The 14,227-nt window shown below is 43.2% G+C and overlaps 1 protein-coding gene across 1 annotated transcript in view; it reads right to left on the minus strand.

Moving 5' to 3' along the window:
* Positions 1–14,227, minus strand: part of LOC139550306 (myomegalin-like) — a 121,410-nt gene that overhangs the window by 72,404 nt on the left and 34,779 nt on the right. The window contains exons 5-8 of the mRNA XM_071361121.1: positions 10,836–10,912; positions 1,496–1,619; positions 1,054–1,208; positions 691–847 (exon numbers count right to left, since the gene is read on the minus strand). Coding sequence (XP_071217222.1) covers positions 691–847; positions 1,054–1,208; positions 1,496–1,619; positions 10,836–10,912 — 513 coding nt within the window. The remainder of the gene's footprint in view (positions 1–690; positions 848–1,053; positions 1,209–1,495; positions 1,620–10,835; positions 10,913–14,227) is intronic.

Here is a 14,227-nt window from a genome sequence, read left to right on the forward strand (position 1 = left end):
TGCTATGTGTTTCTTGACAGGAGTGTTTATGTGTGTGTTGCTATGTGTTTCTTGACAGGAGTGTTTATGTGTGTGTGTTGCGTGTGTTACGTTGCTATAACAGGTGTGCTTCCACATTTTGACATCGTGTTTCCACGTTTCCATGTGGTTGCATCTTTTTTACATGTGTGGGGACGGGGGAGATATTTTTTTATATATTTTTTTATTTTTTTATTTTACCGTTATTTTACCAGGTAAGTTGACTGAGAACACGTTCTCATTTGCAGCAACGACCTGGGGAATAGTTACAGGGGAGAGGAGGGGGATGAATGAGCCAATTGTAATATTGTAATATTGTAATATAGATGAAGAAGGACTGGGTGAGGAGGGGGGAGGTTTTGAAAAGCATGTTAGCTATAGCTAAAGGAGGGGCGAGGAGGGTTGAGGACGGGTGAGGAAGGGTTGAGCTATGCCTACTGAGTGAGTGAGGAATGGGTGAGACTAGGGTGAGAGATGGGTGAGGTGTCCCAGAAACCCTGTGTATGAAGCTTTTCACTTGCTATTACAGGCCTGTACACACTACAGGAACTCAGTCAGTCAAATACATACAATACATGAATAGAATAACACAATCAATTATTGAACCATTGACCCCAATGCAGACCCTACACATGCACTTTTCCTCATACGTGTAACAGGGATAATATATACCTCTGCATCTCTCTCTTTCTGCAGCAGGGAGGAGGAGAGGTCCACTACCTGGCCCTCCAGCTCTCCCACCTTCAGGGCCAGGACGCTCTTCTGTCCACTCAGCTCAGTGATCAGAGCCTCCTTACAGCGCAGAGCACAGGTCAGCTCCTCGACCACCCTACAGGAGGAGAGAGAGGAGAGGAGAGAGAGAGGTCAGTACCATAGATACCGGGGGCTAAATGTGGACTTGTAGGAGTCCTAGGCTTTCCTAGGACTCCTACAAGTCCTAGGAAAGTGTGAAGGTGTGTAATTACAGCTTTTAGGTCACTGGTTTTAGGTCACTGGTTCATATCTGGCTCAAATAACCATATACCGTGTGTGTACCTGTCTTTGTTGGTGTGTGATGGGGGGTGATGAGACGTGGTCTGGGTGCTCTCCTCCTCCTCTGGGCTGTCCTTCATGTCCTCCAAGAGGGTCTGGGAGCTCGACCTGGCCAGGGAGGCCATCCTCCCAGCCTCACATCGCGCTAGCTCGGCCTCCTGGAGGAAAAACATGAAAAGGTCTCGATATCAGTCTGTGTTTAAACTAATTTCATCTCCACAAAGAACACAACCAACTTTAGCAGTGTGTGTGTGTGTGTGTGTGTGTGTGTGTGTGTGTGTGTGTGTGTGTGTGTGTGTGTGTGTGTGTGTGTGTGTGTGTGTGTGTGTGTGTGTGTGTGTGTGTGTGTGTGTGTGTGTGTGTGTGTGTGTGTGTGTGTGTGTGTGTGTGCACGTGTGTGTGTGTGCACGTGTGTGTGTGTGCACGTGTGTGCACGTGTGTGTACCTCCTGCAGGAGTTGTATCTTGGTCTCCAGCAACTCCTGCATGTGGTCGATCTCTTGCTGTCTCTCCTCACATCGTCTCTGTAGCTCTGCCTCATTGTGACTGGACAGGCTCTCAGCTGTTGACCTATCAGAAAAGAGGAGAGAGAAAGGGAACATTGTGATTGCTCAGGCTCTCTGCTATCGTCATATTAAAAGAGAGGAAAAAAGAGTGATAATTCTGATTGGTCTGGCTCTATTCTGTTGTCCTATCAGGGAGTGGACATTAGATGGAACATCATGTTAAGTGTCTATCAATAACTACCAACAGTCATCCACATACACTCATAACACTGTGTTGCTTGTTATTGCGCCATCGGTGCAGGGCAGACCAGTGGTGTCAGTCCTGGGTCGTTTTAGGGTTGTAGTGTGGTCAGGTCAGGACTAAGACAGGATATGAGGTCATATGAAGTATCCCTGCTATAACTCATGGGATACCCTACACCTCCCAGCTACAAATAGAGACCAGTCAAACACCCAGAGTGTAAACTTTTATTGTGTTCACATATAGTTCTGTGAGAGCGCCCTGAAAACATCACGCAGACCAAGGCTGGAATTTGGTCAAACTCGCCATAGCTATCAATAAGCATTCAGAGTCTTTGTTTACAAACTACTGTCTTTGCACACACATATGGTATTGTGAAAACTGGAGCATCAACCTGTGAGGGAAGACTACTGCTTGTAGTCGTACACCCTCTGACTGTGTGTGTGTGTGTGTGTTTGGTTTTATTATCCTTGTGGTGACCATAAGTCCTCACAAGGATAGTAAAACAAGGACAATTCCCCAGTCCCCACAAGGAAAAAGGCTATTGTAATTTATGGCTTAGGTTTAGGGTTAGAATTAGGGTGAGAATTAGGGTTAGGTTTAGGGTTAGGAGTTAAGGTTAGGTTAGGTTAGGAGTTTGAGGTTAAGCTCATGGTTAAGGTGAGGGTTAGGGTTATGTTTAGGGTTAGGGTTAGGGGTTAGGGAAATAGGTTTTTGAATTGGAATCAATTGTTTGGTCCCCACAAGGAGAGTAAAACAAATGTGTGTGTGTGTGTGTGTGTGTGTGTGTGTGTGTGTGTGTGTGTGTGTGTGTGTGTGTGTGTGTGTGTGTGTGTGTGTGTGTGTGTGTGTGTGTGTGTGTGTGTGTGTGTGTGTGTGTGTGTGTGTGTGTGTGTGTGCGTCTGTGCCTTTAAGTATCTGTTTTACTGAGTCACTCAATGACGCCATTCCAGAATTCCTGCTGTGGATCCCAAAATGGCACACGCCTTCCTGTCTCCTTGGGGCGTCTGTTCTATTCCTCCTCCTCCTCTCCTCTTTTCTCCTCCTCTCCTCCTCTCCTCTGCATTCCTCTGTTTTTAACTCAGACCATCTGACCATGGCAGACAGCAACTAAGATAACTAAGATTATTATTAACCAGACTGTGTAATGTTACTGCTGGGTGGATGGATGTTACTGCTGGGTGGATGGATGTTACTGCTGGGTGGATGGATGCTACTGCTGGGTGGATGGATGCTACTGCTGGGTGGATGGATGCTACTGCTGGGTGAATGGATGTTACTGCTGGGTGGATGGATGCTACTGCTGGGTGGATGGATGCTACTGCTGGGTGAATGGATGCTACTGCTGGGTGGATGGATGTTACTGCTGGGTGGATGGATGCTACTGCTGGGTGGATGGATGTTACTGCTGGGTGGATGGATGCTACTGCTGAGTGGATGTATGTTACTGCTGGGTGGATGTATGTTACTGCTGGGTGGATGGATGCTACTGCTGGGTGGATGGATGCTACTGCTGGGTGAATGGATACTACTGCTGGGTGGATGGATGTTACTGCTGGGTGGATGGATGCTACTGCTGGGTGGATGGATGCTACTGCTGGGTGAATGGATGCTACTGCTGGGTGGATGGATGTTACTGCTGGGTGGATGGATGCTACTGCTGGGTGGATGGATGTTACTGCTGGGTGGATGGATGCTACTGCTGGGTGGATGGATGCTACTGCTGAGTGGATGTATGTTACTGCTGGGTGGATGGATGTTACTGCTGGGTGGATGGATGCTACTGCTGGGTGGATGGATGCTACTGCTGGGTGGATGGATGCTACTGCTGGGTGGATGGATGCTACTGTTGAGTGGATGGATGCTACTGCTGGGTGGATGGTTGTTACTGCTGGGTGGATGGATGTTACTGCTGGGTGGATGGATGCTACTGCTGGGTGGATGGATGTTACTGCTGGGTGGATGGATGTTACTGCTGGGTGGATGGTTGTTACTGCTGGGTGGATGGTTGTTCAAATCAAATCAAATCTATTGGTCACATACACGTGTAAAGCACGTGCTTGTGCTTCTAGCTCCGACAGTGCAGTAATATTTAACAAGTAATATCTAACAGTTTCACAACATATACCCAAAATACACGTAAATCTAAGTAAGGAATGGATTAAGAATATATACCTATATGTCAGAGTGGCATTGGACTACGATACAGTGGCAGTATATATAGTGTAGAGTACAGTATATACATATGAGATGGGTGATGCAGTATTTACACACAATTAAAGTGACTAAGATACCGTAGAATAGTATAGAGTATAGTTTATAAGTATGAGATGAGTAATGCAAGATACGGAGACATTATTAAAGTGGGTAGTGTTTCATTTCCTTAAAGTGGCCAGTGATTCCTTATCTATGTCTATAGGCAGCAGCCTCTGATGTGCTGGAGATGGCTGTTTAACAGTCAGTGGTGTAGTATAGAATACAATACAGTATATACATATGAGATGGGTAAACACAATTTAAAAGTGACTAAGATAACGTAGAATAGTGTGGAGTGCAGTTTATTCATATGAGATGAGTAATGCTCAACACGGAAACATTAGTTATTTTAGTTATTAGTTATTTTACATAAGTTATTTTCGGTCATAAGAGACGGTAGCAGCAACATTATGTACAAAATGAGTAAAAAAAAAGTTACAAACAACGCAGATAAACACAATCGGTTGGGGGCACGTAAAACGTCTGCCTTCTGCTCCGGCGCCATCTATTTGATACTATCTCCATATTAATACAGTAATGTAATGTTGATTAGCTGATCTGATGCTATCTCCATTATAATACAGTAATGTAATGTTGATTAGCTGATCTGATGCTATCTCCATATTAATACAGTAATGTAATGTTGATTAGCTGATCTGATGCTATCTCCATATTAATACAGTAATGTAATGTTGATTAGCTGATCTGATGCTATCTCCATATTAATACAGTAATGTAATGTTGATTAGCTGATCTGATGCTATCTCCATATTAATACAGTAATGTAATGTTGATTAGCTGATCTGATGCTATCTCCATATTAATACAGTAATGTAATGTTGATTAGCTGATCTGATGCTATCTCAATATTAATACAGTAATGTAATGTTGATTAGCTGATCTGATGCTATCTCCATATTAATACAGTAATGTAATGTTGATTAGCTGATCTGATGCTATCTCCATATTAATACAGTAATGTAATGTTGATTAGCTGATCTGATGCTATCTCCATATTAATACAGTAATGTAATGTTGATTAGCTGATCTGATGCTATCTCAATATTAATACAGTAATGTAATGTTGATTAGCTGATCTGATGCTATCTCCATATTAATACAGTAATGTAAGGTTGATTAGCTGATCTGATGCTATCTCCATATTAATACAGTAATGTAATGTTGATTAGCTGATCTGATGCTATCTCCATATTAATACAGTAATGTAATGTTGATTAGCTGATCTGATGCTATCTCCATATTAATACAGTAATGTAAGGTTGATTAGCTGATCTGATGCTATCTCCATATTAATACAGTAATGTAATGTTGATTAGCTGATCTGATGCTATCTCCATATTAATACAGTAATGTAAGGTTGATTAGCTGCCATGTGAGCAAGAAGGCCAGGGAACAGTATGATCCATTACACCAGCTGTGGAGCTGGCAGTGATTAGTAGCTTGCATGCTAACGGCTCCCCTCCATCAGCCAAATATTTACTGCTGAGACCCCCTACCAGCACACACCACCTTTGATCATCAATCTATCCCAGGCTATGGACTCTAGGCTGGAGGCTATGGGTGGGGGGCAGAAAAGTGGACCTTTAATCTCATAGCAATCTGATGAATACACAGAATATGTCAATCAAATTGATTCCCTTCCAGGGGGAGTATTAAATTCAAAGCCTAGCTGCAACAGCAGGGGTAGGGGTTCGGAGGGGGGTAAGGGTGGACGTGACAGGTATTGCCTTCCATATCCCTGTCTGCACGCCAAGATATCAGGGTTGCCCTTTTGGAGCTGGCGAGTGTGCGATCCCATTGGGACAGACACTCGGAGTACACATGTGTGTGACTATGTGTGTGTGTCTGACTGTGCACGCTCCTGTGTGTGTGTGTGTGTGTGTGTGTGTGTGTGTGTGTGTGTGTGTGTGTGTGTGTGTGTGTGTGTGTGTGTGTGTGTGTGTATGTGTGTGTGTGTGTGTGTGTCTGACTGTGCACGCTCCTGTGTGTGTGTGTGTGTGTGTGTGTGTGTGTGTAGTGTGTGTGTGCGTGTGTGTGTGTGTGTGTGTGTGTGTGTGTCTGACTGTGCACGCTCCTGTGTGTGTGTGTCTGTGTGTGTGTGTGTGTGTGTGTGTGTGTGTGTGTGTGTGTGTGTGTGTGTGTGTGTGTGTGTGTGTGTGTGTGTGTGTGTGTGTGTGTGTGTGTGTGTGTGTGTGTGTGTGTGTGTGTGGGTGTGTGTGTGTGTGTGTGTGTGTGTGTGTGTGTGTGTGTGTGTGTGTGTGTGTGTGTGTGTGTGTGTGTGTGTGTGTGTGTGTGTGTGTGTGTGTGTGTGTGTGTGTGTGTGTGTGTGTGTGTGTGTGTGTGTGTGTGTGTGTGTGTGTGTGTGTGTGTGTGTGTGTGTCCAGTTCTCTCTCACTCCACCAGCTGTTGTGTGAAACATGAGCTGAGGTGTTACCTCTAAACGGTTTGATTCTACCCTCTGAGGGACTCACTACTGATTACTGTTCTATGCCTACAGTCTCCTGCTATAGGCTTGTTATCCTGCTATAACACCATCTCTGTATGAGAAACAGCTTTGTTAATTCTCATCAAACAAAGACAAACACTCACCGTAAACACTTGAGCAAATTGTATTTCTGAATACCAGCAAAGCATGTCGCACGTAGTCATGGGTCTTTGGAAAACATTAAGATTATTGAATTCTATTGGTTTAGTACTATGCTACATACAGTAGGTGGGTCTCGAGGGGAATGTCAGGAAGAGTAAGAGGACAGTATTTTATTGGTGGATATGTGGCATTGGTGATGTCAACATTAAGCCATTGAGGCCATCCATTCACAATGCATACAGGGAAAGATGGCACCGACAGACATGGCAGCTCTGCTTCTAGCTCATAAGCAACTTTGAAGTATTTCATTTTTTTGTGTGTTATTTCTTACATTACTAGCCCAGAACTTTTTTTGTGTTTTATTACATACAGCCGGAAAGAACTTTTGGATATCAGAGCGGCGGTAATTTACCAGCATTACGACCAGGAATACGACTTTCCCGAATTGGATTCTTTGTTCGTACCTCCCAGGGCAATTGAACTTATCCCAGAGGCTGCTCCAAGACGTCACCGGCGGAGAAGAGGATTTCGGAGTGGACTTCTAGTCCGACTCAGGAGGCGTGCACACCATCCACCGCTTCCGAGTATATTACTCGCTAATGTTCAGTCTCTGGACAATAAAGTAGACAAGCTCAGGGCGAGGATCTCCTTCCAGAGAGACATCAGGAACTGTAACATATTCTGTTTCACAGAATCATGGCTCTCTCGGGACATACTGTCCCCATCCATACAGCCAGCTGGGTTCTCAGTTCATCGTGCAAACAGGAATAAAGAACTCTCTGGGAAGAAGAAAAGCGGCGGAGAAGAGGATTTCGGAGTGGACTTCTAGTCCGACTCAGGAGGCGTGCACACCATCCACCGCTTCCGAGTATATTACTCGCTAATGTTCAGTCTCTGGACAATAAAGTAGACAAGCTCAGGGCGAGGATCTCCTTCCAGAGAGACATCAGGAACTGTAACATATTCTGTTTCACAGAATCATGGCTCTCTTACACCATGTAATTAACTACACATGGTGTGATTGTGATAACATACAGAAAGTCAAGTCCTTTTGTTCACCCGACCTAGAATACCTCACAATCAAATGCAGAAGGTATTACCTCCCAAGATAATTCTCTACGGTTATAGTCACAGCGGTGTATATTCCCCCTCAAGCCGAAACCACAACGGCCCTCAAGGAACTACACTGGACTTCATGTAAACCGGAAACCACATATACTGAGGCGGCATTTATTGTAGCTGGGGATTTTAACAAAGCAAATTTGAGGAAAACGCTACCGAATTTCTATCAACACATTGACTGTAGTACTCGCTTAGGAAAAACACTAGACCACTGCTACTCGCCCGCCCCCCCCTTTGCAAATCAGATCAAGACTCTATTTTGCTCCTCCCTTCCTATAGGCAGAAACTCAAACAGGAAGTACCCGTGCTAAGGTCTATTCAATGCTGGTCTGACCATGAATCCATGCTTCAAGATTGTTTTGATCACGCGGACTGGGATATGTTCCGGGTAGCCTCTGAGAATAACATTGAAGTTTACACGGACACGGTGACTGAGTTCATCAGGAAGTGATTAGGGGATGTTGTTCCCACGGTGACTATTAAAACCTACCCAAAAACTGTGGATAGATGACAGCATTCACGCAAAACTGAAAGCGCGAACCATCGCATTTAACCATGGCATGGTGACAGGGGATATGGTTGAATACAAACAGTGTAGTTATTCCCTCTGTAAGGCAATCAGGAGGCTGAAGAAATTCGGCTTGGCCCCTAAGACTCTCAGAAACATTTACAGATGCACAATTGAGAGCATCCTGTTGGACTGTTTCACCGCCTGGTATGGCAACTGCACCGCCCGCAACCGCAGGGCTCTCCAGAGGGTGGTGCGGTCTGCCCAACGTATCACCGGGGCAACATGACCTGCCCTCCAGGACACCTGTTGCACCCGATGTCACAGGAAGCCCAAAAAGATCATCAAGGACAACCCCACTATCATCCAGAAGGCGAGGTCAGTACAGGTCCATCAAAGCTGGGACCGAGAGACTGAAAAACAGCTTCTATCTCAAGGCCATCAGACTGTCAAATAGCCATCACTAGCAGGCTACCACCCGGTTACTCAACCCTGCACCTTAGAGGCTGCTGCCGTATATACATAGACATGGAATCACTAGTCACTTTAATAACGTTTACATACTGCTTTACTCATCTCAAATGTATACACTGTATTCTATGCTACTGTATTTTAGTCAATGCCACTCCGACATTGCTCGACCTAATATTTACAGTTGAAGTCGGAACTTTACATACACTTAGGTTGGAGTCGTTAAAACTCGTTTTTCAACCACTCCACAAATTTCTTGTTAACAAACTATAGTTTTGGTAAGTCAGTTAGGACATCTACCATGTGCATGATACAAGTCATTTTTCCAACAATTGTTTACAGACAGATTATTTAACTTGTAATTCACTGTATCACAATTCCAGTGGGTCAGAAGTTTACATACACTAATTTGATTGTGCCTTTAAACAGCTTGGAAAATTCCTGAAAATGATGTCATGGCTTTAGAAGCTTCTGATAGGCTTATTGACATTATTTGAGTCAATTGGAGATGTACCTGTGGATGTATTTCAAGGCCTACCTTGAAATTCAGTGCCTTTTACTTGACATCATGGGAAAATCAAAAGAAATCAGCCAAGACCTCAGAAGAGAATTGGAGACGTCCCACAAGTCTGGTTCATCCTTGGGAGCAATTTCCAAACGCCTGAAGGTACCACGTTCATCTGTACAAACAATAGTACGCAAGTATAAACACCATGGGACCACGCAGCCGTCATACCGCTCAGGAAGGAGACGCGTTCTGTCTCCTAGAGATGAACGTACTTTGGTGCGAAAAGTGCAAATCAATCCCAGAACAACAGCAAAGGACCGTGTGAAGATGCTGAATGAAACAGGTACAAAATTATCTATATAGTAGTATATAGACGAGTAAAACGAGTCCTATATTGACATAACTTGAAAGGCTGCTCAGCAAGGAAGAAGCCACTGCTCCAAAACCGCCGTAAAAAAGCCAGACTACAGTTTGCAACTGCACATGGGAAAAAAGATCGTATTTTTTTGAGAAATGTCCACTTGTCTGATGAAACAAAAATAGAACTTGCAAGCCGAAGAACACCATCCCAACCGTGAAGCACAGGTGTGGCAGCATCATGTTGTTTTGGTGCTTTGCTGCAAGAGGGACTGGTGCACTTCACAAAATAGATGGCATCATGAGGAGGTAAAATGATGTGGATATATTGAAGCAACATCTCAAGACATCAGTCAGGAAGTTAGAGCTTGGTCGCAAATGTGTCTTCCAAATGGACAATGACCCCAAGCATACTTCCAAAGTTGTGGCAAAATGGCTTAAGGACAACAAAGTCAAGGTATTGGAGTGGCCATCACAAAGCCCTGACCTCAATCCTATAGAAAATTTGTGGGCAGAACTGAAAAAGCATGTGTGAGGAAGGAGGCCTACAAACCTGACTCAGTTACACCAGCTCTGTCAGGAGGAATTGGCCAAAATTCATCCAACTTATTGTGGGAAGCTTGTGGAAGGCTACCCAAAACGTTTGACCCAAGTTAAACAATTTAAAGGCAATGATACCAAATACTAATTGAGTGTATGTAAACTTCTGATCCACTGGGAATGTGATGAAAGAAATAAAAGCTGAAATAAATCATTCTCTCTACTGTTATTCTGACATTTCACATTCTTAAAATAAAGTGGTGATCCTAACTGACCTAAGACAGGGAATTTTTTACGAGGATTAAATGTCAGGAAGGGTGAAAAACTGAGTTTAAATGTATTTGGCTAAGGTGTATGTAAACTTCCCACTTCAACTGTATATCTTTCTTAATTCCATTCTTTTACTTTTAGATATGTGTATTGTTGTGAACTATTAGATACTACTGCATTGTTGGAGCTAGGAACACAAGCATTTTCCTACATCCGCAATAACATCTGCTAAATATGTGTATGTGACCAATACAATTTGATTTGATTTGATCTGTTGATTGGCTGTCAGTCTACATTGCAATTTAATTTGACGTAAAAAGTGTCAGATTCTCAGATCAGATGACTGTTCAATACATTCAACGGTCAACTGTTAGTCTGGATGTGTCGTACTGGACTTACAGAGCCTTGTCAAGAAGGTCTTGTTTCTCCTGTAACTCTTGCTTCAAGCTCTCCACTTCTACCTTCAACTCGATGTTCTGGAACACAGGGAGAATAGAACATGACATCAGACTGGAATTATGTTTGATAGAAAAAATGACATCAATATTGTCGTCGTTGTCACCGTCATCATCATCATCATTATCATCATCATCATCATCATCATCATCATCATCATCATCATCATCATCATCCTCACCCACATCATAACGATTAATCTCAAAAGACAAGGAATATCAAATAGAAACTTTAAAACAAGTCAATGAAGTCATAGAAACTCAAAGAAGTGCAGGCACCATTAGTACAATTACTGTAAAACACAGGAAGAGAGTAGAGGACGGGCTCATTGTAATGGCTGGAATGGATTTAATAAATCAAATCAAATTTATTTATATAGCCCTTCGTACATCAGCTGATATCTCAAAGTGCTGTACAGAAACCCAGCCTAAAACCCCAAACAGCAAGCAATGCAGGTGTAGAAGCATGTAGAATGGTAGAATGGTTCCACATGTTTGACTCCGTTCCATTAATTCCATTCCACACATTACAATGAGCCCGTCTTCCTATAGCTCCTCCCACCAGCCTCCACTGACCTGTACTGCCTTGCAAAGACCCCTGATGCCCAGAGGAACGGTATACCCTATTACTCTCCTGGAAACTCCTGCCTTCCAAATGCACCTAGTGCTTGTCCTGTACAGTATCCAGTGTCTTCTATCCCCCTCCAACACCATCACACAGCTAAACAGCAACAGCAACCCTACACGCACAACCTGTCCTCTCTCCTTCTCACCCACAACCCCCAAATACCTTCACCATCTACACCTGACCCCCGCACCCCTCCTATGCTATATCAATTTTCCTCCTTCCCACCCCCCCTCTCTGCTGTATCAATCAGAGTGGTGTGGTGTGTAAATGTAACATTAGTAGGGAACATGGTTCTCTCCTGTCACAGATGTTATATTTTATGATGGGACATGCTGCCAGGAAACCCAGACTTTTTGGAGGTTACCAAAAATCTATAATGTCCTGTCCATTGCACACTTTACTTGAAACCTATCAAAGTTTAACAAAGAATGCATGTTTCACATACTATCAATTAATAGCATAAACATTTATCAATCTGGACTGGTCCCAGATCTGTTAGAGATCTTGCTAACATCAGCTCTTTGCCACATCTCACACCAGTGCAAAGCAAATTTTTAATATATCCTTTATTTAACTAGGCAAGTCAGTTAAGAACACATTTTTATTTACAATGACGGCCTACACCGGCCAAACCGGGACGACACTAGGCCAATTGTGCACCGCCCTATGGGACTCCCAATAACAGCCGGTTGTGATACAGCCTGGACTCAAACCAGGGTGTCTGTAGTGACCGCTCTAGCACTGAGATGCAGTGCCTTAGACCGCTGCACCACTCAGGAGCTAGTACAGGTTTACAAAACGTATCCAGGGCTTTCAACAGCCTTGGTTCCATTGCCAAACATACATTTTATTAGGCTACTGTGTAAATACAACATAAAGTGATTCTATTTTCATCATTATAAAGGTAAAATGTCATTCCCCTCACCTCACAATGGAGGGTAACTAACTGTTAGGCTCACATACTTAAACCAGGGGGAAGGCAGAGCATCTCTGGGGCTTATACCAAGGGTCAGGGGTTAAAGTACACACTTATGTGCTCTGACAGCCACGGTGAACCAGAATAGGGTTCTGAGCTAGGACAGGGCCTTTAGGATAGGGATTTGGGATATGGAAAATGGATGTGACTGGGAATGAATGGTGAGGTTAAATGGTCCAGTTGTGACCCTGGACAGGGATAGGACACCAGCGTCTCTCTCTCTCTCTTTCGGGTTATTGTTGCTTATTTCTGTCCTCTTTCTCTTATCTCTCTTTTCACTCTTTGAAATTCAAACTGTATCCTATTCTTACTTTTTCTCTCAATATTTTGTATTCCATTTCTCTCATTTCCTGTCTCCCACTTCCTTCCATCTCTCTCACTCTGTCAGACCTGTATGTAGTATTATAGTACTTCCCCCAGTCTATTGACATTTAGAATCTGCTCTGTCTTCTAGCCAGAGAGGTATTCCAGTTTATCACACCTTCATAGCAAAACTATCTGTCTGTCCTTAACACTCACACTGACCCTGGATACATGTGCACACACAGAGTAAGCAGACCCCCAGTGCACGTGTCACTAGCGCTCACCCACACTGAAACTGGCATCACATCAAGATACCTAAAACAACAGGGGCTCTGGCCTTTTGGACTGGTATTGACACACAACCGTTAATTCATGACTACGCTGTGTCCTTACAGTGTGAAATATACATCTTATTGATCTCTAACATTATACATTTAGGAAATACTTCAGCAAAACAAAAGCAATGTTCGTAAGATAACATTTTACATAAACATTTTAGCAGTTTAGCAGACATTGTTATCCAGAGAGACTTACAAAGCATCACAATGCATGTGCTCTTACACAAAGTGTCGCTACAATAGCCAAAGTCACTTAAACAAATTGAAATTAATTTAAACGCATTTCACATTACTTTTCACATCATTAGACACTGCTTGACAGACAGTAACCGGGATGTTTTCCTGTTATCCACACAGCTCTAAATATAGGAGTCCATGGTGCACCTGCTATTCCTGCCCCCCCCCCCCCCCCCGCCCCCCGCCCACTCGGCCCACAGTAACAGTTCCCCTTATAACTAGATATGCACTGGAGTGGTACAAGGCTGCCTGATTGGGCGAGACATGGGGTTAAGAGTATAGTGCTAGGCCTAGTCGCTGACACACACACACCTAGCCATGCAGTCACACACGCATACAGTGGGGTCTGAAACACCCTTGATAAAGATGAGCGATAATGACTGTATAAAATATATTATTTAAATACTGAGCTATATTGTATGCTCAAAAAAAGTATATACTTTTATACTAATACAATTGCTCAGAGAAAGATATTTTGTTTAACAAGTAATACAAAACTATATCAAAAAGGTAGAGGTAACAATTATTGACATCTCATAAGATTCTAGGAATATTTGGTCCCATATTCACAGCATGCAATGATTACATTAAGCTTGTGACTCTACAAACTTGTTGGATGCATTTGCAGTTTGTTATGGTTGTTTCAGATTATTTTGTGCCCAATAGAAATGAATGGTAAATAATGTAATGTGTCATTTTGGAGCCACTTTTATTGTAAATAAGAATAGAATATGTGTCTAAACACTTCTACATTAATGTGGATGCTACCATGATTATGGATAATCCTGAATAATGATGAGTGAGAAAGTTACAGAGGGTCAAAGATCATACCCCCAAGATGCTAACCTTCCCTG

The sequence above is a fragment of the Salvelinus alpinus genome, chromosome 23 (genome assembly GCF_045679555.1).
Source record: "Salvelinus alpinus chromosome 23, SLU_Salpinus.1, whole genome shotgun sequence".
NCBI lineage: Eukaryota > Metazoa > Chordata > Actinopteri > Salmoniformes > Salmonidae > Salvelinus > Salvelinus alpinus.